At 39.1% G+C, this 26,503-nt stretch overlaps 1 protein-coding gene across 2 annotated transcripts in view; it reads right to left on the bottom strand.

The window, feature by feature from the left end:
* PDPK1 (3-phosphoinositide dependent protein kinase 1) overlaps window positions 1–22,097 on the bottom strand; it is a 29,283-nt gene extending 7,186 nt beyond the window's left edge. The window contains exons 1-11 of one of the 2 annotated variants that reach the window (XM_040574942.1): window positions 21,866–22,097; window positions 11,100–11,369; window positions 8,185–8,227; window positions 7,842–7,979; window positions 6,517–6,661; window positions 5,253–5,350; window positions 4,398–4,473; window positions 2,883–2,951; window positions 2,274–2,370; window positions 677–850; window positions 66–283 (exon numbers count right to left, since the gene is read on the bottom strand). In XM_040574942.1, coding sequence (XP_040430876.1) covers window positions 66–283; window positions 677–850; window positions 2,274–2,370; window positions 2,883–2,951; window positions 4,398–4,473; window positions 5,253–5,350; window positions 6,517–6,661; window positions 7,842–7,979; window positions 8,185–8,227; window positions 11,100–11,369; window positions 21,866–21,889 — 1,352 coding nt within the window. In that variant the 5' untranslated portion in view covers window positions 21,890–22,097. Of the gene's footprint in view, window positions 1–65; window positions 284–676; window positions 851–2,273; window positions 2,371–2,882; window positions 2,952–4,397; window positions 4,474–5,252; window positions 5,351–6,516; window positions 6,662–7,841; window positions 7,980–8,184; window positions 8,228–11,099; window positions 11,370–21,153; window positions 21,485–21,865 lie in introns of those variants that run through there. The other variant, XM_040574943.1, reaches the window with a different exon arrangement.
* Window positions 22,098–26,503: the final 4,406 nt, after the last annotated feature.

The following is a 26,503-nucleotide window of genomic DNA, read 5'->3' as shown; positions in this document are numbered from 1 at the left end:
AATTTATTTTTCTAGATTCCTCACTTCAATGCAAGTAACAAATGAGCTATATTCACAGATCTTACCAAGGATTTCCACCAGCTTGTTTTGCCAGAAGTAACCTCTTTTCATCTTCAGAAAACTGTAAATCCAACTCAAAGGAATTGTTGTCAAGATCATGAATATACTGTTCAATATTGCCTCCTGACGTCTGTGGGGTACTCGTCTCTGGGGCAGACAGTGAATGGGAAGAGGCAGAACCAGAAACTTGCATGCAACCAAACTGACTGAGGAGATTGTCATACTAAAAGGAGGAAAAAAATAAAGTAAAAAAAAGTAAGAGTTGCTTGTTTATTTAAAAAGCTTATTTTGCTCTGAATAACTAGAGTTACTTTTAACTTAAGCATGCTTTGGCTTTTGGGCAAAAAGGCAGACTACTCTCTACAAATTAACTGGCATATCTCAAAAGAATTATGCTTGGTTAAAAGCAAACTTTTTTTAAAAAATACTCCATCAGAAAAAAACATTGACTAGATCAAATTTTGTCCAGAAATTGTTTATTAGATTCTTAATAGTAAAGCCTTCATTAAAATATAACCGACCAGTAGCTTCAATGAAAGTACTTGATATATAATAATTTTGTTTTAATGAAAGTCTAGGCAGCATCAGAGATGAATATAGCTATAGATAAACATACATTTCCATAACAGTCTTCGTCATCCTCTGACATGGCAGGTAAGTACGCCGTAAGTTTTGGGGGTGTCTGAAGATGTAGGTTCTCCCACACAATAGATTCAAAGAAGGGGTGAGCCTTAAGAGGTCCATATCCTCCCATTTCTTCACAGCCTAATCTTTTGGTAGCATCTAGAACCTGAACAGGTTACAATGAAGTTAGCACGCATAAAATAATGACAAGAAAGGGGCAAGCACCATTCACATTTGCACAGCAATATGCAGAAACTTAACTGGTCAGCCTTACTCTTCTAGGCACATAAAAGGAGACTGCTTATCATAAAATCACAGAATGGCTGAGGTTGAAAGGGACTCTGAAGATAATCTAGTCCAACCCCCCTGCCAAGCAGCATCACCTAGAGCCCATTGCACAGGATGGCATCCAGAAAGGTTTTGAATACCTCCAGAAGAAGATGACTCCACAGCCTCTCTGGGCAACCTGTTCCTGTGCTCTGTCACCCTCACAGTAAAGTGCCCTCTCATCAGGAACTTCCTCCCACAGAAACTTCCCGTGCTTTCAGCCTGTTCCCAGTGTCTCTCTGTTGCTGGACACAACTGAAAAGTCTGGTTCCATCCTCTTGACACCTTCCCTTCGACCCACCAACCCACCCTTGTAATACAAGGTGTTATTTGTCAGTGTGTCCCATTAGCACAATTTAGCATTTGATCAGCTCACGTAGCTAGAGAAATAAGCACTTCTTTGGGTCCACAGATTTTTTTTTGGCTTTGTTTCTTTATAAAGATGGAAACAAAACCAAGCAAACCCACAGAGGCAGCATGCTGGAGCACAGCTCATTTAAATATAGTCCCGCATCATATTGTGGGTGATGCGAGACAGCTGTAAAAGCTGTAGTTGGTGCCAAACACCAACCTCTCAAGCACCCTAAAACAACAGTTCTCAGGATGTTGAGACATCCTGGACCTTACCACTAACAGAACGCTGGCTTGGTCATAGAGCTACTATTAGGCCCTTTTATAATGGTTGCACTCACCACCATCCACAAACATAATATACAGAATTTTCTCCCTAATAAGCTAGACCATCCAACTTCAATAAGCTTACACCATGCAAAATGTTCTCTACATATTCACTGTACAATCATGTGCAGAGTAAATCTTTTGCTGATACTATTATAAGACATGCATTAACTGCTCTGAAATGAAGGATAAATTGATTTATATTTTAAGGAATACATCTTTTTATGATGTACAGAACATTCTTTATAACTAAATGATAAATTATACAACTCAAAAATTAACTCAAGTACTATGCAAGCACAAGCGTTTGAATCTTAAATTGTGTGTTATGCATAGTTTTTAGATATATTTGCTTCCACTTGACAGAGACATTCCTTGTCCACGCTTTATAATTCAGATAAATCAGTGCTGCTTAATAATGGATGTTGACTTTCAAGATACTCTCATACACAATTAATAGTGTTCAGAGTTGTTCTTATTACAAGGTTCACAACACAGTCAACAAAAACTTTAGGAAAATAGAACTACATTAAAAAGCTGAATGTTTCCAATGTCAAATCATTTAACAGCAGTAAAATATTTACCAATAGCTTTTCTACAAGGTCTTTTGCCTTGGGAAAAAATTTTTCTGGAAAGTCATATTCCAACTTTATTATCTTCTGGAATATCAGATACTCATTCCTGCAAAAGAGAAAAATATTAGCTAGTTATTAGTTCTCCATGGTTCTTTTACCGTAACAGTGCATAATCTGGACAAATACTAAATTTGAGAGAGACAAGCTAGAAGTCAAGTTCCTATAAATCCTTCTATAATGTACTTAAGGGGAAGCAGTTGCTTATAAGCATCTGTGATCCTGTAAGCATGAGATACTTGAACAATAACAGGGAAAGGTTGAATGCCTCAATACAGAGGTGAAAAAAACCTTCGTGGAGGCATAGTTACCTTACGGTATAAACTACATTTGAAGTCCTAGGATAAATCAAATAACCTATCTCAGGACTTCTAGTTAGTCTTAGCATCTTCACGATTTCAAAAAGGAAATGGACTAGATTACACAAGTAAAAGCAGGCATAACAACACCAAAAGTGCACCATGAAAATCTGTACTTCAGAACTGATAGTAAAGTAAAACCCAATGCAAGTAAATGTATTTATAATCCACATGTAAAGAACTAGTAGCATAAGTCTCTTACCCAGCTCTGAATGGAGGCAATCCAGCTACAAGCTGATATATTATACATCCCAGAGCCCAGAGGTCAGAGCTTCAAAAAAAGGAAAAAACCTTAGCATGTTTTTGTATAAGTTTGTAAAACAAATAAAATTTCTTAAATTCCTGCTAGTTAGGACAGCACAAATATGTCAGACAAGCCTGTTAGTGTAATTTCCACACTATTTTCACTTCATTCCTTGTCAGGAGAATACGCCTGCAACACTGCTTCTGAAAACATACAGTAACCATCCCCCAACAACTGACTACAAGCACATGTGTAAGACAGCTGAATTTTCAGTTGACATAATTAATAGGTATATAAGACTAAAAAGATGGCTTATTAACCACTACCACAATTCCAAGACACATCCAACTTAATGCAAAATATGCTCCTTCAGAATTAGGAATCATTTCCTCTAAATATTTCCTGGAAAAAATCATCACAATAGCACTTCTTCACCAAAAGCTTTCTTTCAGACACAAAGAAAAAAACACAGGCTATATTGTACATAGGAGAGAAAAAGTTAAGTTTTAACATGTTGTCCTGAAAGAGTATTTTTAAACTTACTTTACCTCAAAGTACTTTATACATAGATTTGGTAAGGCTTAGAAATCCTCATGGAAGACAAATTCTAAAGAAGGCTCAGAACTGCTCAAATTCAGAATTTTATGTAGAGGTATTATGGAAATTCTAAAGGGGGATGATAGCCTGATGAAGTCTTTATATTATCCAAACCAGCCCAAATATTTTTACTAAAAGCAAAACTGGAAGGGCTGGTGGCATTTATATAAATTCAAGAAATGACAGCTGAAATTACCACAAGAGAGTTATTCACAAAATAGAGATTTTTCCCTAATGTTTTGTCAGTGATTAGTTTGAGTGATTATTCTTCCATCACTGTAATAAAATAGATATACAACAATCTGTAGGTTACCATCAGTAACCTATTGTAAGGAATTTCATATCGGAATGTCATTTAAGTATATTACTCATACCAGACACAGAGATGAGCTTTAAACCGTTGCAAGCCCCAAGCAGAGCTTAGTAAAAATACTGCAAGCTGATCCAAATACAACTCAAAGCAAGCTGCAACCTTTCCCCTAACTGATAGAATGACATTCTGTTGCTTTTACCTCAGGAATAACCATAATGGAGCCATCTTACATAAAAGAAGAATTAAGAGAATGATTTTACTTCTACAATAGAGAAAGATATTTATGGGGAAGAGGAATCCAACTGCTCACCACAAACTTCCTTCTCCTGACAACACTTAATTCTGTTTGTAGGAGGTAAGATAAACTGATGAAATTAGCACTCAGACAAGAAGCAATACTTGCTAAGAAAAAAGTGTCTCAAACTCTTAAGCTTTATACTCAAGCATCTTGCTTCTTAGAAATACTAAGATACATAATACTAAGATACATCCTCTCACTCCCTGCATTCCATTTGATAGCATCTGACAGAATCAGTAAATTTCTAAAATACAATAGTCTTCACCTTTTACAGGCAGATTTCTCTGTCAGCAGCTCTGGAGAAACATACTGTGCTGTCCCTACAAATGAATTTGCCCGTGCTGTGAAGAAATTGAAAGAGATAAGTAAATACATACTTGTGAATAAACCAATTCCCTCCCACACCATGCAAAAACACACAGGAATTTCATTTCTCTACCCATTCACAAAACCTGATCAAAGGAGACAAATTGCTTTAATCTCAGTGATATCTATTTGGTTTGAGAAGCTAGGCATTTAGCACAAATTCTACCAACACAAGCTTACTAAATCTGAGTAAAAAATTTCATTTATCAAATTTAGTGAATGAAAAGCAGTTCAGCCCAGTGCTTTTATCAGATATAGTTTGCAGCATCACATTCACAGGTTAATACTAAGCAACTAGTGGCACAAAAATTCAATGATCTACATTTGAGCAACTCTGATAGTTGCTGGGGATTAAATACACATGCACAGAGTAATAGCTTACTGTTTCAGCTGAGACAAACTATCTGTTTGTATTCTTGTCTTACAGAAGAAAAGTAATTTCAAGTACTTCAACTTCACATTGAGAACAGTCCATCTGGTATTTGGCAACCTAGCTGGCTATACCAAATACTACCTCTTCTGCCATAATCAAAGCAGAGAGAGTCAAAACTGTTTCAATATATTTCAGTATTTTTTTTTCTTATATAACAGCTAATGATATTTTAAAGTTACAATTCGATAAATACAATATACTTACATTTTCAAAGGCCCACTTATCTATATAACTACGGCAGTTGGACTTGATGATCTTTGTAGTTCCCTTCTAACTGTACTATTCTCTTCTACATAATGTGACAAATTAAATATGGTATACCTTGTCTGCTGTCAGCAGATAATACTTTTGCTGTTCCGAAGTCTGTTATTTGAATGTGCATATCTTCATTTAGCAAGATGTTCTCTGGTTTAAGATCCCTAGAAAAGGCAGATTTTTGTATATAAACAACACAAAAATTAGCATAGCAAAATGGTCTGGTGTTTTGCATGCACGTTATCATAAATGATGCAGACATTCTGTAAACAATGTTGTGTTAAGTTTTCCTTGACTTGCAGCTGTCAACATGCAGACTGCTGCTAACAGATTTTGGAAAGTTCATTTGTTAACATTTGTCCTAAAAAGACGAAGTAATGAATAGTTGACCACAAAACTAGGTTATTGTATACTTCACTTTTTGAGCAAAATAAAGCGAATATCAATTGCCAAGCCATAACTTAGGTAGTATCTGACAAGTTGATATGGCAGTAATATCTTTTAGGCCTGCTTATTCACAGTAGAAAACTTCAGTTAGTCAAACAATCGTGCATCCAGCCCCTATAGATTCTATTCCCAACTATTTCACAGAACAGGATACTTCGAAAGTATTTTTCTAATAACTGAAGAAAGTTAGATCAGTCAGCTTTTTGCCAGCTATCATTTACCACAAACAACTGCTTGGGCATCTACAGACGGAATAGATTCCTTCCCCAAAACAAACTCTGTGGCTCAGACTTCTCACACTTATTTGAATATTGCACCAAACACAGCTTTTATTTGTTTAAAAACATTCATAACAAAACATGTTTACCCAGACAATATCAGTACCTCAGAAAAACTGCAAAGGTTCTATTAAAAACTTTGGTAAATTTCAATGTTTACCTAATTCTCATTCAACCTTGTGGAATTTGTTCACTCAGCCAAAACTGACGTAATAATTTTACTTTTCTTGTTGATGTGCTGCATACAGATTCACACACCAGCAGAATTCTAGCTGGTTTTGGTATATAACACCATAGGAAAAAAAAGTTAACCACAATGCCAGTCTGTTTTTAGACTAATGATTGATCTCAAGACAGACAAGCTTTTGGGAATGTTAGTTCTAGATCATGAAGTTTTCTTACTTTTTCCAAGTTGTCTAGTAACAGATTGTCTCTCCACATAAAGTTTGTGTTGTTTAGTTCCCTGTGTTATGTTAATAGTACTATTACTAATAAAATGCTATTGTGTTATTAGCTTTCCACAAAATCCACATTCAATTTACACTTCATGAAGAACATTTCTTGTGCATAACCAAAAGCATTTCGATCTCGACTTTCCGTATTACCTGTGAATAATTCCTTTCCCATGCAAATACTCCAAGGCTGATACAATTTCAGCAGTATAAAACCTGGTACAGGTCTCATCGAATGAGCCAATTTTGCGTATATACTTTAGCAGCTCGCCATTTTTGGCATAGCTAAGTCCAAAATCTGAGTATAAGAAGTTAAGGTCTACCATTAAAACTTTTTAAAACAAAAATCCCCAGACCTCATTCCAAAAACATGAATAATATTGAAGAGACATGAACAAAATGGTAGAAGTTGGTTAATGTGAAACTTTACATGGCAGCAACCCAAAACTATGTCTAATTAAATGTATTAAAAACCTAGGATACAGGTTCCAGTTTCTTAGCATTGCAAAGACTCCATAGGGGATTCAATTTGTAATCTTTCTAGATAGTCACCTGAATAATTGATTCCAACTGTATATGTAATTGCTTACATAAACATCCATTTACATTAATAATGAACATAAGTTTAAAATTGCCCCATCATCTGGAAAGGTACAAAAATATCAGTCCAGTGTACAATGAGCAAATATTTATAATATAAAGACAGCCCTTGTAAGTTCTGTTAGTGCATGCGTGCACACACACACAGCCTGTTAGCATTGTTAGCAGCCTCTAAAAAAAAAAAACACCAACCAACTACTTACTGACCCCAGAAATGAACTGATCTATCCTTTTACCCTTGGCACAGCCACTTCTAAACAGGATAATTAGGAGGAAATTCACATTACTGAAAATTTCTTCACAGCAAAAGAAAAAACCTGATTGCAAAGCAATGAGCTTTGAAGATGAAGCTGCACTTTGCTAGAGAAAACTCAAGAAGCAGTGGCCCAAATAGAATATTTTCCTTTCTTTTCCTCATTTAGATTATTCTGTAAAAATTGTTATATAAAGTGCTTAACAAATCTAATTGAGTGAAAAATAAAAGTAAATGTGGCTGGCTACTCCTATTTTAAACACAGGAATTGTGGTGTTTTACTCCATATATCAGAAGTAAAATATTTCTCAAACACTTTCTTTTTAAAAAAGTGTGTTGCAAGTCACCGTTCAGCATTTACCAGACGGAGAATAGAAGTTATTGTTTTACTCCATTCTCCTGTCCCCCATGTCACTCCCTCTTCTTTGAGGGGGCACATTCATTCCATTTACTTAATTTTAAATAAAAACATTACTGAAAAAAATTGCATCACAAACAACTAAGACATTTTAAATAACTTAGGTTTATTTCATCACTCCCGTTAAACAATGTTTCAAAGGAACCAAAACTGAGGATTGCTATTTTTAAGAAAATATGATGGAAAGTTTTAGAACTTAAAGGATACATAGCTTTTCATCATCTTGAAAGGTGAAGTAGAGTTTCACAAAAAAAGGGTGATCCAGGCGGGACATTACATCTCTCTCTCGTGTCACATATGGCACCTTATTTTCTTTTATGATATGACGTTTTTCTAGAATTTTAACTTAATGAAGAAAGAGTGAAAACACAGGAAATAAAAAAAATGAAGTCCATTTAAGTAATCAGTGGTTTGGTTGCCATTTTTTCTTGTTAAGATAAAGTTATCACAAAAACACTAGTTTTATCCCATCTTTTGAACAGGTGTTTTGTAAAAGGACCACATTCATAAAGTATTTTTAAAAAGCTGTGTTTAAGGAATCAGTACTTACTGGCGTATTCTCTAGAACTTGCCAATTCTCGAGCCAAGACAACCTGTTGCCACAGAAGAGAGAATATAATGTAACTATTCGTTAAAGGCATATGGTAACATTGCTTTTGATTTTCCAGTAGGTAATTTTGGACAAGCAGTATTCTAAGTATCACAAACACAATCAGCAAAAGATTTAAGCATGTGTTAGTACTTTGGCTTCCTAGCCCCTAACAAAATCAGTTATACTGAGTACTACATACACACCTAATACCAAATGGTATGCATTTAGAAAAAAACTTCTAAATAAGGCTCTTCTTCAGGTCAATTAGTTTTTCAAGGTGAAAGGAGAAGCGCATGCAAGTTGCGCTCTTTAATCATTAGAAAATGAAAATCTCAGTGTGGTGGTAAGAAACACCTAAAAAAAGTGTACCTCCTACAAATACACTGAAGTTCACATTATTTGATCAATGGGCATTTCTACTATAAACAGCCAGTCTATTACAAGCTGTGTTGTTACCAAAGGAATTTTTTAAACCCTTCTGTGTACACAGACAACATTATTTAAAGCTGTGCAATAAGATGAGAATGTTCATAACTTTTCTAATTTTTGTTGCCAGGTTTCATCAAGTCTACTATTAGAGTTACTGAAAGCAGTAACTTAAAGTTCATTATTTAATAAATACCCAGATACATAGTGCTAACTTTCTGCATTATAGAAATTGATGTGCTCACATGGACCAACACCCTCCTCACTGCAACCTCCTCTCAGGTAGTTACAGAGAGTGATGAGGTCTCCTTTTCTCCAGCCTAAACAACCCCAGCTCCCTCAGCTGCTCCTCATGACTCTTGTTCTCTAGTCCCTTCACCAGCTTCATTGCTCTTCTCTGCACATGCTCAAGCAAGTCAATTTCCTTCTTGTAGTGAGAGGCCCAAAACTGAACAGTGTTCAAAGTGCAGTCTCACTGGAGCTGAGTACAGAGGGACAATCACTTCCCTAGTCCTGCTGGCCACACTAGTTCTGATGCAGGCAGGATGCCATCGGCCTTCTTGGATACCTGAGCACACTGCTGGCTCACGTTCAGCCAGCTGTCGACCAGCACCCACAGGTCCCTTTCTGTCAGACAACTTTCCAGCCACTCTTTTCTCAGCCTGTAGCATTGCACAGGGTTGTTGTGACCCAAGTACAGGACCTGGCACTTAGCCTTGTTGAACGTCATGCTGTTGGACTCCGCCTATCTATCTAGCCTACCCATTTCCCACTGCAGAGCCTTTCTACCCTCAAGAAGATCAACAGTCCCACCTAACAGTCTCATCTGCAGGCTCATCAGCACAGGTGAAAACATATCTTGGCTAATAACCCAAACCTGTATAGCTCCAAAGACTAACTATTTTAGTCCTGCACTGTATCTTTTTTTTTAAACCATATTTCAGATGTATTACCCACATATGTACATTCACACTGAGCAGCTGTGTACAGCGGATTGCTTATTTTCTTCCTAGCATGAATCATCACGTTCCTTTAGGTCCTCTCCTTACTGAACACATCTGAGTAAATCATATATCCTCATTTTCTCCTAAACAACATTCCATAAAAACAGCAGAATCGCAAGAAAAAAATCCCACAGTGATGTATATTAATACTATGTCTGTACTATCATGGGCCTCATCCACACTATGAGAAGATGTAACAACAGGGAATATAAACTCTATAAAGTAGAATTAGACCAGATAGGTAGCTAAAACAAAAAACAATTCACAGAACACACAACTGTGTAAGTGACAAATTCAGGCAGCAAGGGAAAAACTGTAGTTAAACCCTTCAAATGGGAGTTTCTTTCAGCAAGGGAAGAAGAGCAGAGAGCCCTCAGAGGCTACAAAGTAGAACCAGTTGCCAACATAATTGGCAGATCAATGGCAAAGCCATTAAACTCTTAAGCTTGAACAAATGCTTGAGTCTGCCAGAGATTAAGTCTATGTTTAACAACTGGTTTTGGCCGGACACTTTCACCAGTCCTACCTGAGGTCCTGATGATTATGGTGACCAAAAATCTGCTTGTAAAACTCAAAACAATAATGCTACATATGGATTAACATTTACGTGGTATGCAGCCTCTCCTGCTGCCCACCTAAATTCATGTGAGTGACTTAGACTTGACTCAGGACAAAAAAAAAATCTACCAGTGAACAGGTAGCAGAATGCTGGAACAAAAGTTTACTTGGAGTTTGGGCCTTATGTATTTCTCTGTTTACCGGGAACATGGTGCTAAGCTCCAGAGAAGAGAAGCAGAAATTAAAGGGTCTTACTGAAGCAGGCTGTCACTGAGTAAGTGTTCCAACAAGAGGCAACAACTCTATTGGATTCTTTAAGGAAACCTGCAAATTCCAAACTATGCAATTAAGGGCAAATTATTCTTGACAACTACTATACAATAACTATGGCTCATGAAGTCCTTGAAGGCCACGATACTAAAGACTGAGAAAGAATACTGGAAAAATATCACTGTTCTTACATTCTTCCCTAAGCATCTGGCATTGGGTCCCGTCACAAACAAGATACTGGGTAGAAGTTCTTACCATGACCAACTCCAAGCCCAGTTCCAATCCTTTGTGTCATAAAATTTTTACATAACTCATTAAGCATCAAAAACTTACATTAGAAAGCACTGTCTCCTAAAAGGAAACAAGCATCAAGTCATCAGGATACAGAGGAACTTCTGATGAGTTAAAAAGGTACTTAAAGCTCAGCACCTGTATTCAGTGCAAGACTTAATATTAGTTAACATTTAAACAACTACACCCTGCTCATTTACTCTTTGTTTTCTCCAGATTTAAATCTTCCTAACATTTTCTGCGCAACAAATTTTGAAGTTTTTCCTATTTTTTTTGTCAGACTAACAAGAAGCTTTTTTTTTTTTAAATAAAAAATAAGGTTACCGTCGAAAAAGATCCTTCACCCAGAATTTTCCCAAATTTGAAGTCATCAGGTCGTTTCTTTCGAGGCTGTGGAGGCTGCTGTCCTGTATGCTGCTGCAAGGAGTTTGAACTAGATCTTGATTCAGCTGCAGTGCTCTCCATGTTTGATCCCTGTCTGCTGCCACAGGTGGAAATGACAGATGGAGTGCTGGAATCTGCTTGGCTCCTCACCATTGATGGGGATGGACAGGAGCATAACACCACGCTAGACTGGATTGGAACAGCATCATACTGAAAAGAGAAAAAATTGTTATCCCCATACCTTCAAATAATTATCCCACACATCTGCACTTTATTTCCATTCCTTCCTATTTGAAAGGACTACCATGAAGATGTCTTTAGGAAGGAATGTGTTTATTTTGGAAATGGCAGCTCTTAGACACTGTTTACATCATGCTGCATACGTACATAGAGCTGTAAGTCAAAAGTCTGAAAGCTTTAATTCACAAACGGAGGTTTTTCAGACTCAAGAAGTCCTCTCCAACATTAAGGAGTCAAATATCAAGGTACATTCTCCTACAAATAACATTATCTTTCAGGTTTATTTCATGGACTGATGGCTGTGCCTCTAACCATCTTAACAAGTGACAGTTTTCCTGAAACTTAAAAAAAGTTACATAGTTCTGCATTAACACTTATATTCACTATTAACATTAGAGATGAAAAATAAATCACAAAAACTTCAATAGACAAAGGATACGTTTCTACATACACAGATTACAATTACATGTTTTTAATTGGAACCTCACTTTTTCTAACAGTATTCTCTCTAACATACGCTGGAGGGAGAGGACACCAATAAGATACATACAAAGGGCAGGTCAGCTGGATGATTCTAGTATCAGCAATATTTATTTATTTTTTAAAGAATGCACTGGTCTGATCTTTTACGACAAAGGATTTTACAGTATTTAATCTCATAAAGACATCCCAATTCCAAAACAAAGAACCAGACACAGCAAATATAGGAACAGACACCCCAAATACCAATTCTTATAATATACAAAGGAAGTCTTCATTTGGTACCCTTTCATCAATTTTTCTCGTGTAAAACCAAGCAAACTAGTCAAGCTGGTTTCCCTCCCTGTTCCTAATACACCTCCGGTAGTCTGTCAAACTCTGCTTCAAATGTTTCACTTGAAACTGACCAGAAAACACAGACAAGGGGGGAGCTCTGCTGAACCTCCTCTGACAATAAAAACTGAAATGCAATGCAAACAGAGGGAACAGTTGAGAGTATCAACACCATAGATGAGCATGGGTTTTTAATCACAGCATTCTAACATACAGTCAGCACAACGAAACAATAACAACTGCAGTCTCCTAACCTCAAAACAGATTATACAATCCTGACCTAGTCCGTGACATACTTCATCTTGATATTCAAATAAACATTACTTCCAACAAAAATAGCATCTAATGAATTACAGTTTGATTCAGAACAATTTCCTGCATTCCTACCAAAGCTCACTTTAGAACAGAATTAGACTTAGGTTCAGTTACGCATTTAGACTTAAAGCACCTAGCTCCAAAATTAACACTTATTGTATTTGTCTGTGCTCTACGTAGTATAGTAAGGCAGCAGAAACACAGTTTATCCATTCAGTGGCATTACAAAGATATACAAACATATTTCTACACATGTAAAGGTATACTTTTTAAATTCAGAGTAAGGTAACAAAGTCAAAAATAATACAGCTGAAATTCTCATTTTTTCCACTTTCAATGAAATAGATACCAATTACTGTAAGTTTGAAAAGTAATTATTATCAAACAACTGTTGTAAACATTATCCCTAGAAGAAGCATTTTCTTTCCAATCTGAATATAGCCTACTTGCACCAAGATCTCTACTGCTCCTTAGGGCTTTTTCTAAGGAGTGCAGCCAACTGATAGAGCAGGAGGTCAGAAACAGGTAGTAGCTTCTTTTATTAGACCTTGTTTGAACCTTGTGATATAATAGTCTGACAAGAAATCTGCCTATAATGATAACTACTTGCGATATTTTGTACAGCTTTTGTGAGGACAAAAGGATGTCAAGTTTGTGTGAAGATTTGGAGACCGATGGGAGAAGAAATTTGTTTTTTGAAAGTTCACTAACTGCCTCTGAGAACAGTGTATGTCCCTGCTCAGAATTAGTTATACAGTGTTCTCATCTTTGAAGAGAAGTATGTCGATGCTATTATTATGGAAAAAACAGCACGCACACACAAAGTATACGTGCAGTAGGGCACTATTACTTTTACACCTTCTTTGCAGGTATTTGAGTTGACACCTTCCCCAGATTGTCACAGAATCAATGGTCACTAGTTATTTTCCCCTCACATTCTTATAGCCCAGCTGAATCACATTTCCTTCAGACAGCTACTCAAAGGACAGCTTGTATAAAGATACACAGTAGCTACAATTAAAACCAGATTGTACTGTTCTCCATGAAGACTGCAGCAACAGCTGAGCACAAGAATGACTGACTGCTCAACTGCTGAAGTGATGCAAATATAGTAAATGTCCCATTAATTGAAATATAGTAAATAAACAGACTATAATATTAAAGATTTAAATGATGAACTTACTCCAGTCAGGCTATCCAAGAGCAACAAAGGGTATACAGGTAAACAAAGAAATAGCACTGTGGGGGATCTGATTGGATTTTACAGCTACCAAGATTGCCTTGATGGAAAACAAAAACAAACACAAAAGCACCAGAGAGCATGGAAAGAAAACAGAGGAAAAAAAGGTGTTGGATGCAGTTAATTTCATATACTGTGCAAGTAAATAAAATCACAACGAATATCACATGTAGAAAAGTCCTAGACTTGAAGGACAAAGAAAGACAGGAATAAGGGATGTTGTAGGAAGAGAAGGTTATTTCCGGCCAAAGTATAGTACCAATTAGACAAAACTAGGTAGTCAAAACATCAGTTAGTCGTCTTCTCAAAGAAGAGTCAAGATTAAGAAAAAAGAACAGAGAAAGATGCAGAAGATTTAAAGTACCAGTTACCTAGAAAGTGACAGAACTATATGACTAGGTATGCTGCACCTGAACATTTACAGAAAACATCACTCCTACACTCATCTTGCCACAGTCTGCATGTTTTTATATAGTATTCCATGTCCTGGATTGTTTACCTTGTTTTTGTTTTTAAGAGATTCCAAAAAAGCATGTCTAGAGAGACTGTTTCTACATGTGTCTCCGTGTATGTCAGAAATAGAACAGAGGCCATCTCATCAAGTCTAATCTCATAGTGTTTTTTTTTGTTTTTTTTTTGTTTGTTTGTTTGTTTGTTTGTTTTTACAAAAATCAGGTTTAAGTCTACTTCTGCTAAATCCAGCCATTTTAGTGAGATAAAGTCAACTACTGAATAATTGAAAAAACTTCTATGCCGCATCTACAGAAGCTTGAAGATGCTCTCTTTCCAGCAATTATCAACATTTCTCAACTAGCAAGTCAGTGAAAGCACAGACCCTCACACAGTAACAACACACTTGTGTCCCTTACCTATTGCACAACATGGATTTCCATGGACCACACTATCACACTGATAACCACTGCTCAAATCGGTCTATATCTGTTTTTAAGAATTGGTCTCTAACACTACCTTCTTTCCCAAGCTCTTAAGGATGCTGTTTCAACTTCACCTCCATATAGAAATTCTTTGCTTCTTTGTACAACGTACATTGAAAACCTAGTAAGGAAGAACAGAAGTCCGTGGAATCTGACGGGAAGTTGGATCCTGCCACTAACACTGGACAAGCACTAGAGAACAAGTCAAAACCAACTACTTTCAGGAGAAAAGTCAAGAGACTGAACCCCTGAAGAAACTGTGTTTATTAGTCTGTCTTTGCCCTTTGGTATCAGGGCACCCAGGATTCTAAGAACTAGGATGACCTGCAATTCAACAGAAGTCATACTGCATATAAAAATTACTGAGTACTGTATGTGATGAGCATTAGGCTAAATCAAGATAAGAAGCTCAGAGACAATTAGGAATACAAATCAATAACAACATGTATGCCCTACATCAGCAAAATCCGTTTCATCAATGATCTGATTCAGAAAGTAACACAGCAGCACCCTAGGATGTCTACAAATTAATCTTTTCACTTGCAATAGAGCTTGAGAGGCTTTTACAACTGATACTGCATGATACAGCACAGGATATTCTCCCCAGTTGTCACAGCACGTCTTCCAAACCTCGCTTTTACATCTCTGCCAAACAGTCCTTTGATACAGAAAGATCTTCCAAGATCTATGAATCTAAGATCCAATGTCCAAGTTAACACACTTGTCTTTGAGTAAAAATATGGAGCCCATCTATTTATCTGTGTAATTAAGGAGGGATAAAGGCCTTTACTTCACATTAAGAGAAAGTAATCGTTTTAAGTGGACAACTGTTTTGTAGTTCTAGAGACAATGTGACTTGCTGCTATTTATACTGTGATTCTGCTGAAGACAGTTTACATTAAACAGGCTTTACATTAACAGGCAGTCATATTTATTATATTTTCATGGCACACTGGTGTTTCAGAGGATTGAGAAAAGATACAACAACTGCATGAAACATAGATCTTGTATCTAAAAAAATAGAGTAAGAAGGGGCAATCAAGAGATATTATACACAACTTTCCCATTGGTGCTCTCCCACTCATTATCCCAAACTGCAAGCGTTTGTTTACCTTCTCCAGGCTCTCCAATACCTATTTGTGACAGCCTCCACTTCAAAGGCTAGTGTGTAACACACCCTGAAGGTTCCATCATATTCCAAAAGAAAAAACAGCTCATCAGGTCAGATGCTCAGGTGAGCCTGAACATACGTCCTCAAATTATTCCTCATAGTTGCTAAAGTTAGAACTTAGGCAAAAGCAGAGTAGCTCAGCAACAAGAAACAAGTTAATATACAAAGAAAAACTCATTCAGAATAACAAAAGCTTTGCCTTCTAGTGCAGAAAAAACAGTACAGGTAGCATTTTTCATTATACTCCTATTACTTCCAGGAACAGCTTGCAGAAGGCAAAATAATCCGTAACAATAAGATAAACCTTCAACATCAGCTTTCCCTTGGTATCCTCTACATGCTGCTACACCAGAATGATAGCAACAAATTGTGTGCTGTCAAACTGCAGTGAACATTAGTTCTTGTACACTGTATCCCAACATCTATTTATTCTCTGGACTCATCTAGAAATCGACAGTCGGACTTTCTGCTAAGCAACCTACACTACTCTCCTTCTGTTAATCCATTTTACATGTGTGCGCATGTGAGAAACAATATACTGAATAACTAATGAAACTACGTAACATATGGTTTATATATGCTTAAATGTTTGTCAATTTAAAGAATTTTAGAATAGATGTATTTGTCAACACTTATTACCTCCAATACTTTCAGATTCTAAAAACTGAATAAACAAATGCCAAAGGCAATGTATATAAGCCCTGGCTAAACTTGACATAATGCAATGCTGCAACAACCTATGAGAATTTGATTTGTAAAATTTTCTTCAGAGACATTTACTTGTATTACTGTAAAGGAGTTTTTTTTGTTAGTTTGTTTTAAAAAAAGCTCTAATCAGCAGGTTTTTGCTTTGTGTTTTCAATGAATCTTGGAAAATGCAAGTCCTATATTCATAACAGTCAAGAAGATTAATCATGAAGAATCAAATGAATTTATTTTTCTTCTTAAGCTTTTTGGATATACATTCTGAAAAAGTTCATGGCATATAAAGAAGTGTTTTCAGTTTGGGGAGACATGCTATACTGTTCATATAAAAAAATCTCAAAACATCAGAAGCAAAGCTCAGCTCTGATACTATCTTCTTCATGTTGAACTGACCACCTACCATCGCATCTCTACTTTCTAGAGATCTACAATACAGTTTATCTGTAAGTCAGTAACGAGGAAATCACATTCATGTAGTAACAGCAAAAAATATAATTTAGCTGATAGACACAAACATTTGTAAGCACAAAGAACACCTCTAACATTAGATTTGTTTGATTTTTTCAGTCAGAGAATAAAGTTGCGTTATCTACAAGACTGACTTTGTTTCTACAGGAATTAATTTATTATGTAAAGAGCACAGTTGCCCCAAACACTGCAGTTAACACAAATACCTTCTTCTAAATTTAACACATACCATGGTATTTCCTGCCACTAATTTACAGGACTCTAATTCCACATTCAGGTAAGGATAAAAGCTAATGAGAGGACTTGAAAGAATCTGCATACCATCCAGTTACCCTCTAACCTCCTCTACTTCTAAGCAAAGCACTCAAGTACCAAGCACTTTAACGGGCAGACACTATTTAAGGCCATCCGCTCCAACCTCCCCTCCCCAACCCCGAGCCTCAAAAGAGATCAGAAACAGGAAACCACAAAAATTTCTAAGAACCTGAAGTCAGCCTATGGCCCAAACAGCTACAAATGTAAACAAGCCATTAAGAATTCATTTCATGCAAACAGATACAGCCCAGCTCACAAGAAAACAAAAGCCATCTGTAACAGCAATAGTCTCGATCACATTCTACATGATCAGTTACCTGATAAAGCACAACAAGCTAGAGGTGTTGTGCAGCTAATAAACACAGAAGAACTTCCTATGCTAGATTCCTTGCTAGCACTGTGAGGATTTAGGAGGCACAGACAATAGTCTTGAGTGAAGGGCAGAGGAGCAGCAAAACAGAGGTGGCAGTATGTAGACACTGTGTAGAAAGGTTGGACAGCACAATCAAGAACTGTAATGAATTCCTTCAGAATTACCAGAGAACTGAACATCAAACTTAATACTTTATTATCAGAAGTGCTAAGCAAGTTTATCCTTGTGTTTTTTTGTTTGTTTTTGCTATAAAGAATTACAGAGTATTTGCTAAGTGAAACAACTTTTTTAAAGCAGAAAAGGAAGTCTCAACTGCAATGTTTACATCCAGTTCTTTCGCAGACCTTATTAACTTTCCATAAGCTTAAATGCAAGGTGTCAAAAAGGGAAGTGGGGAAGGAGAAAATTAATCTCCCCTCCCCTTTTTCCTTACATATACATAATCTAAGTTAACCACCTGCAAAAAAAAAAATCCCATTTGAAATACCAGAAACACTAGTTCTTTGGTTTTGTACAAGTTCTTCAGAAAGCTCCAATATGAGAAACTTAGAGAAGGATTTTAATCTTCCAAGCACTGTTTTCTGAATCACATTTTTCTCTTTCCACACTGAAAAGTAATTTCTCACTCACATACTTTATCTGATGCCATAAACGTGCTAATTCTACAGCTTTTCTAGAAAAAATGTAGAAAAGATACAAGTTCAGTGTTGAAAAACATGCATTTCAAAAACATTTCATGTCTTCATAGATCAAACCTATTTTATTACTTTGCCAGTTTATTACTTTTTTCAGTCTAAAACAAGTGACTGCACTCCTGGTTTCATGCCTTTTGTACAAAATCCTGCAAATACTTCAGTTATCAGCATCCCTTTCCAAGTTCTGCCTGCAATGCATCCTTTCAACTAATCAGCTTTAGAGAAGTGTGGTGAGCCCAAGCCTGCAAGGGTGTCTCAGAATGTCTACTTGTATAGTTACAAGTGCTACATGAACCAGACATTACTTCTAGCATTGTAAGTAATAGACCAAGTTACCCAAAGAAAGATTTGCTTTAAAAAAAATAAAAATCCCACACCTACCCACATATTGGATTCGCTATTTAGTTGAAAATTGTCATGGAAGCATTAGAGCGAGTCCAGAAGAGGGCCACAAAGATGATCAAGGGGCTGGAGCATCTCTCCTATGAAGACAGACTGAGGGAGTTGGGGTTGTTCAGCACGGAGAAGAGAAGGCTCCGTGGAGACCTTGTAGTGGTCTTCCATTACCTAACGGGTTCCTACAGGAAAGCTGGGGAGGGACTCCCTGTCAGGGAGCGTAGTGATAGGACAAGGGGTAATGGCTTTAAACTAAAAGAAGGTAGGTTTATATTAGATACAGAGAGGAAATTCTTTACTATGAGTGTAGTGAAGCACTGAAACAAGTTGCCCAGAGAAGGTGTGGATGCCTCATCCCTAGAGGTGTTCAAGGCCAGGTGGATGGAGCTTTGAGCAACTTTGTCTGGTGGGAGGTGTCCCTGCCCATGGTAGGGGGTTCCGAACTGGATGATCTTTAAGGTCCGTCCCTTCCAACTCAAACCATTCTATTACATCCAGATTATCCTCCAAATTATCTCCTTTCCACTAGCTACCAGCACTTGTGTTAGAAACAGGAATGCATATAAAATTGCTCCTCTTAAGCATATTCTATTTTTTTTGCCTTTGAGCACCATCTTTAGTTCTCAACATCTGTATCTCTTATTATTTTCTATTCCTGAAGATGGCTTTGGTAAGAGATTTACAGAAAACTTAGGCCAATTAAAAGCCTATGCATGAGTGATAAAATAAGTCATAGCCTTACACTGAAACCCAAGAGAAGAGAATACTAAGTAGATAGGTGTATAGGAAAAAAATTTCTTGTCTGAAAGTTTTATACCTATGAATAACTACAAACAACTCTTATCAGCCTACTGCAATTCCTCATGTAGATGAGGAACTTACTTTATAAAGTACCCAGTTCTTTGAAAAACAGTTTGTATTTGTTCCACAAGGCGGGGGGGGGGGGGGGGGGAACAACGTTAACAGTTTTGCTCAGACATATCCATGACTATACTACAGGTTTTATCAGGACAGAAACATTAGTAGAATGGAACCTGCCTTGTAATAATTACTAGAGCAGTTAAACCTTCCACTGAAGACACTGCTGAAGTTAAAGATGTAAAGAACTGTTCTTCCAGACTCTTCATTTCAAGAGGAAGGGAACATGTTGATATAAGACTCAATACCCTTACAACGAAGGCATTAACAGCAAATAACTAAGACCACACTGGCAACTTCAACTACAGCAGCACTAAAAATGTTTCCTGTGAAAAATGCAATTCTCTCCTTAGTACTGCTTCAGAAAAGAAAAGAAAAGAATGTTTTAGGCAATTAACCCCACATATATGAATACAAAAGTTAACTGTTCAGGCAGAGGAATGTTGAAGTATTTCTTTTAAAGCTATGTTCTGTTTCGCTCCCAGGTCTTTTGCATTTCTAGTAAAATAATCACAGAATCCACTGATGTCACTAATTCCATCACAGTAACATTAACTGCATCTTGCTGAGTTTCAGAAATAATGTATTTCCCATATTTGATATAATCTGATTTACAAAAAGGCTAGCTGAATCAAACCACCTCTGTCTGCTAATGCCAGCCAGTACACTCACCTGAACAGAGAAATGTTAAATGGGATGGAAGAGAAGGAATTTAAGTTACTAAGTTACTCTGAATAAATATTTTCTTTTTAGCAAAAGTAATTGTCAACTTCGTTCTTCATTCATTTGCTCTCTGTCCATCTCTCTCAGAGATCTGAATTGCATATAGAAGAACAGAAAAAGAAGTATTTGGAGGGGGAAAAAAACAGAAAGAATTGACGAGCAAGGACAGAAGTATGAAAGGAAGCACGCTCCCTGTTCAAGTGGGTTCAGAAAGTAAACAGAAGTCTTCTCTGATGCCAGCAAACAGCCATATGGAGCTCTATCAAGTGGCAGGAAAGCAAAACTAATTCATAATCAAACATGGGTTTATTTCTTAATCCTTAATGCAGTATTCTGTGTCCTACCCTGTAGGGCTATTCCACATACTAACTCCCGTTTTCATTCAATAAATACAATTACCTTAAGACCCTAAAAAAATATTAAAAAATCATTAAGCATGAAGAGTAGAGCACGTTATAAAACAAGGCTTCAAGAATCTACACAGATGTATCAGTCTGTATGCAGAAGACCCTTCTTAGCTAATTCCAAACATGGATATGGAAAGTATTGCTGCCAGTCGGTTACGCTACCATTGCTGAATACTGGTAACTATTCTTGTATAAAAAATAAAAGAAAACCCCACAATTGTCATAAGGTAATTTCTACGTTAACTACGCTGTATAATTTACAACGCAAGTTAAGACCTACCATTTCCCCTTCTGCGTATCAGCCACAATCCCACACTATATTAATCAGCGTTCGCAAAATGGAAGAGTTTTACCCTCTCAGACGAATGTAAACAACTGTTTGAAAGCACACGCCACTATTACCCCCGGAGCCTCTCCCACACCTTTCTTCCCACTACAAAAGAAATCGGTTACGGGGTATAGAGGCGGCTCCCCTAGCGTAGCAGCACGGGCCCTGCTGGGGGAAGGCGACCCGGCAGAGACGCGGCGGTGCCCCGTACCCGGAACGGGGAGCGGCGCTCCGCGAGAGGCCGCGGGGCGGCTCCTCGGCCTCGGCCCCGCTTCCTGCCGCTGCCGGGACGAGCCCGGGCACCCGTCGCCGCGCTCGCCGCGCACTCCCAAGCCCCTGCCAGCGCCGGGGGCGGGAGGAGGAGAACGGGCCCCCCTCCGCGCGGCCCGCAGCACCCCCGGGAGGCGAGAAGCGGAAGGAGAATCGGCGGCGGCAGCACCGGGGCCAGCCCCACGCAGGGCAGCGCTCGCCCAGCCGCCCTCTCCGCCCGAGCAGGCGGCGGGCGAGGGGGCCGCCCGCGGAAGCCCCGGCAGCGTGCGGGACGCGGGTGGCAACCCCCTCACGGACGGACCGGGCCCGGCGCCTGGGCCTGGGCCTTCCCGCAGCTCCCCCAGCGCGCCGCGGCCGCCGGCAGCCCCGGGCGGCCTCGGCGCCGCGCACTCACCAGGTGGCTGCTGGTGCTCGCCATGGGCCCCGCCCGGCCGGCCGGCACGGCCCGCGCTCCCGTCGCCCTTTAAGAGCCGAGCGCGCGGCCGCCCGGCCCGAGCCAATGGGGCTCTCGCATCCTCCGCCCGTGACGTCACCCACAACAATACGCCCCCCGCCGCGGGCGGGACTTCCGCGCAGCCCGCCAGGCCGTTGGTCGAGCCGCCTGCTACTCACGTGCGAGCCCGGACGGAGCGTCCCCCATCAGCCTCAGCGTCCGCTGCCGATGCGGGCATGCGCAGACGCTGGGCTTTCGCTACGGGCTTCGCTTCCTGCCCGGAAGCTGCGTGGGGTGAGGGCGGCAGAAGCCTCCCCAGCTTCCGGCCGAAGCGCGCATCCGGGCTCTCCGCGCGCCGTGAGGGCGCTGCGGGAGCGACGGGAAGGTGGCGTCGGGAGGAGGCGGTGCCGCCGGGCCGCGGACCGCGCCGCTCGGCGCCTGGTGTCGTCGTTATGAGCGTCCGCCAGCGCGCCTCCTGCCGCCCGCTCTCCCGGCGGCGGCCCGTGCCTCGAGGCGCGAACTTCCGCTGAGGATGCCGAGTTCCCGTTACTGTTACGAACCCGAATGTGTAACACGTACAGTTTCACTGTAGGCGTTCTTAAAAGTCTGACTTCTCCGGAGGAAAAAAAAAATAAAAAAGTGTGCTGTGCTCCTTGGGTATGAATTCACTGAATCTGACGTGCACTTTTCGTTACAAGGCTTTCGCCGTCTCAGAACTAAATAATTTTCATCCCTTGTAGTAAATACACCCGACAAATACTCGTCAACATCTTTAACTGCTATATGGTATAACAAATGAGATCTTGTTCTTTTAGGTAGGTGTGCATGCAGAAAGCATTTCAACAGGTTATCTCACCAACCTGTGTTCACAAGTACATAAAATGTACTTTACTCGCAGAAGCCAGCCAGATCCAGCGTGAAGCACTAGGATCACAAACACTGAGAATGATGGGCCGTTTGTGCATAACACCTTCTCACAAACTATTTTAATGTGTTAAAGGATTATTGAATGTCAAGGAATTACTCAAAATGGTAATACAAGGAAAGACCATATTTTTTGCAGAACCACATCAGAATCTACAAAGTACAGATAATTAGCCTCCAATAGGGCTGGGGCAGTTGGGCAGGACAGCAGTCTTGCAGTGTCCTAGTGGTAAACTACTTTAGAAAGATTTTTACAATAGCCAATGTAAATCAACTTTCTTGCATGGTGATTTTTTGCTTCATGGACATATAGGACAACAGATCACAATATTCCTTTTTAAATATATATATATGTGCATATATTATATATATATTCATACCTTCACCCCTCTCTTTTTCAGACTATCCAAATTCTTGGCCTTTCTTACAGGCTGTATTTTCTTTTCGGGATTCTTTCCAACTGATTTACATCTTCCTGAAGATGTTTGTTTTGCAAAAATACTTCACAGTGAATTCCATCTAGCCCTGCAGAATTTAACAAACCTGTTAAGTGGTTTAAGTCAAATTCTCTATATGCTACTATCATCTTGTTAAAATGAATCATATTAATTATCTTCATAGTCAAACTATAGTGTGCTAGTGAAACAAAAAGATGCAAAGGATCTATTTGACTTCACGTACTTGAAAACCAGCAGAGTGGCATCGTGCTCAATAGCCACAGACACTGTTACAGTATCAATGCCCTATCAGAGCTATTAATAAGCTTTTTGCTACTTGGCAGAGTTTTTCCTAGTCTCCTTACCATAATCCAGTATTTCCCAGAAGTAATTTATTTTCATGATACCACAGTATTTATTACTACTACTAATAACAGTACCATTCTTCTGCCTAGCCTTATATGATAAGAGGATCTTATGCTTTTCCCTGATTAAGTTACAAATATTTTCCTACTCTGCAAGACTGTATGCCCTCAACAGCATTCCTCAGGAAATGTCTTTGTAATTTTCCAAGAACCGAACCAAGTGCAAGTACATTCTTCTGCAGCACAGGGTGCTCACCTTCACCTGTCACATGACATCTAAACTGAGTCAAAACTTAGAAAAAGGCTACTCTAGTTTTAGCAGCCTAATCCAGTGAACTATGTCCCTACCCGTGGCAGTTGTGTTGGATCAAGATGATCTTTAAAGGTCCATTCCAACCAAACTATTCTGTGATTCTACTTTACACCTTTGAAGTCTGTGAAACCGGTAATCTTCCAGCAGAGGGCGATGACATGTTGGACAATATGCTGTCTAACGAGGCATTAGTACAAAGTGAAAGGGAGCAGCACAAGACAAGGCTGCCCTAACACAGGGTGGGGCAAGTAGGGCGATCCCAGCACCAGCAGTCCCTCACCGCACAAAGTGCAGCATAGTCCTGCCTGGTCTGAACAAAGTGGACAGAGCCTGGTAACAGGGTTTGCTGATACTCCCAAACAAGTTGAGGTGATGGACCAGGTCCAGGATCCACACAGGAGCAGCAGGGATGAAGGTGGACCTATAGACAAAGCTCTAACAAAAGTCCAAGGTCCTTCTAGGAGGTAGGGCTAGAAATGAGGCTACAACATGGTTTCAGGATCCAGTTGTGGTTCAGAGACAGGACTGGAGATAAACTACGTTATCAGTCCACAGCTTTCATCCATTATACAACGTACTTACATCCCAGGCCCAGAGGCCATCCAGGAAATGACACGGAGACAGAATTGGAGACAGACATAGACCTAAATGAAAGCTAATGGATCTTCCAGGTGATGGGCCAAGGATGTGGAGTAGGGGTCCCAGGTGACACTGGTCAGGCCAGTTAAGGCCTATCGCTGCACTTAAGGCCATGATACTAAGACAGATGGCACACAGCAATTCTCTTTACAGAGAAATGTATTCTGTCTGTGTTCTGAATCTTGTAGCTACAGAAAGCATTTTCATAACTGACTGCACACGTGAAAATCACATGTATGGTATTAAACCCAAAGAGATATATTATTTTTTAATACATGGTTTGCAAATGCTAACAACCTTGTTGCAGTAATAGGAAAACTTTGAATATAACAAACATCAGAAGTTATGAGAGGCATAAAACCACAGCATCATCTAGGTAGGAAAAGATCTTCCACCATCAACCTGACCTGCTGAGTCCCATCACTAAACTATGTCCCTCAGTGCCATGTTCACACGTCTCTTAAAATACCACCAGGGATGGGGACTGCACCACTTCCCTGGGCAGCCTGATCCAATGCTTGACCACCCTCTTCATGAGGAAACTCTTCCTGGTATCTAACCTAAACCTCCCCTAGTACAACTTGAGGCCATTTCCTCATGATTTTAGGGCATGAAGGTAAGAGAAAGTGATGTGAGGGGTCAACAGTTTTTAAATAGCATATACAATCTTTTAAAAGAAGAAACTGGTATTAGGAGTCAAAATGTTGTAGTACCTATGTCTTTGGCACTGTTGCACCTCCTACTGCAATAGCCGTGGGAAACTACTGTGCAAGCTACTAAAACCTGTGGTCTCATTGCAAAGATGAGGTAACCAGTTCTACACACAGAAACCAAGTGAGGCATGCTATTGATTTATGTGAAAGCATTTGTAATTTTTTTTCTCTAGTACTCTGAATCTCATTCTGAAGATATCTATCGTCTGTTTTTGAATGTGAAAGCGTGTTATGAAAAAGTCTTGAGTTGTCCACACCAATGCCCCTATTTCTTTTTTAAACGGATGCTTTATTTAGATCTGTCTGGTACGTATTACTCTGTCACTGCCTGTATTAGGCATTGTATCAGTCAGCTTGGCTCAGAAAGCCATATAGTTTTGGGTCTGCAGTATCAAATGAATATAACTATACTGCTTCTAGACACGGGCAAGTACTGCATAATACTGGACTGTGGACACACAATGTCTAGTGTTGACATTGCTGCAGCAGTTTCTGTGCTTTGCTGCAATAGGCAGTGAAGATCAGAAGCGTGTAGATCAAAGCAATCTGTCCAACAGCCCTAATATGATAAGGCTTAACACTGGGCTTTCAGATTTTGCCAATTAACTTGCTCTATTCATGAATGTCAAGGAAGAAGCAATCCAAGCGTTGTAGCTTTGTGTTGCAACTTAATCCCTGGTTTGCATGCTGTTAAAAACAAAAAAGCACCCCTCCCCCCCTTGTGTATTAACTCCCTTTTCTAGCATAAAAAGAACAATCCCTCCTCTTTACCAATTACTATCACCAGCACAAAAATATGTATGTCATCAAATACTACAGTTCTTGCTTTAAAACTGATAGTTTAGATCTCTGTTCTTGATTAGTGCTTCTCTCTTCAGAATTTCAGTAATGCCTCTAGCAGGAACAGATCTGTAGATTAGATTAAATTACTGAAGATTAAAATGACTATTTTTAATTTTTGGTGATTTTATTAGCTAGAAGAATGTATGCATGAGTGAAAATGTGGATGGCTCTTTGAAAGAGCATACATTCTCCCCTCAAATGAGGGGTTATGCTGGTCTGGAGGGGCCTGTGGTGATAGAAAAAGACACTACATTCAGTCTCTCTATTTGCTTTTGCTTCTCTATCTCATTAAGTTTTACGTTCTCCCTTCTGTAGCCCAACCTGCTGCTCCTTATGCTCATATCTGATTATAATTGTTCCCTTTA

This window comes from Cygnus olor, chromosome 15, assembly GCF_009769625.2.
Source record: "Cygnus olor isolate bCygOlo1 chromosome 15, bCygOlo1.pri.v2, whole genome shotgun sequence".
Taxonomy (NCBI): Eukaryota; Metazoa; Chordata; class Aves; order Anseriformes; family Anatidae; genus Cygnus; species Cygnus olor.
The sequence above is the reverse complement of the archived record's forward strand: the minus strand, read 5'-3'. Positions and strand labels throughout refer to the sequence as shown.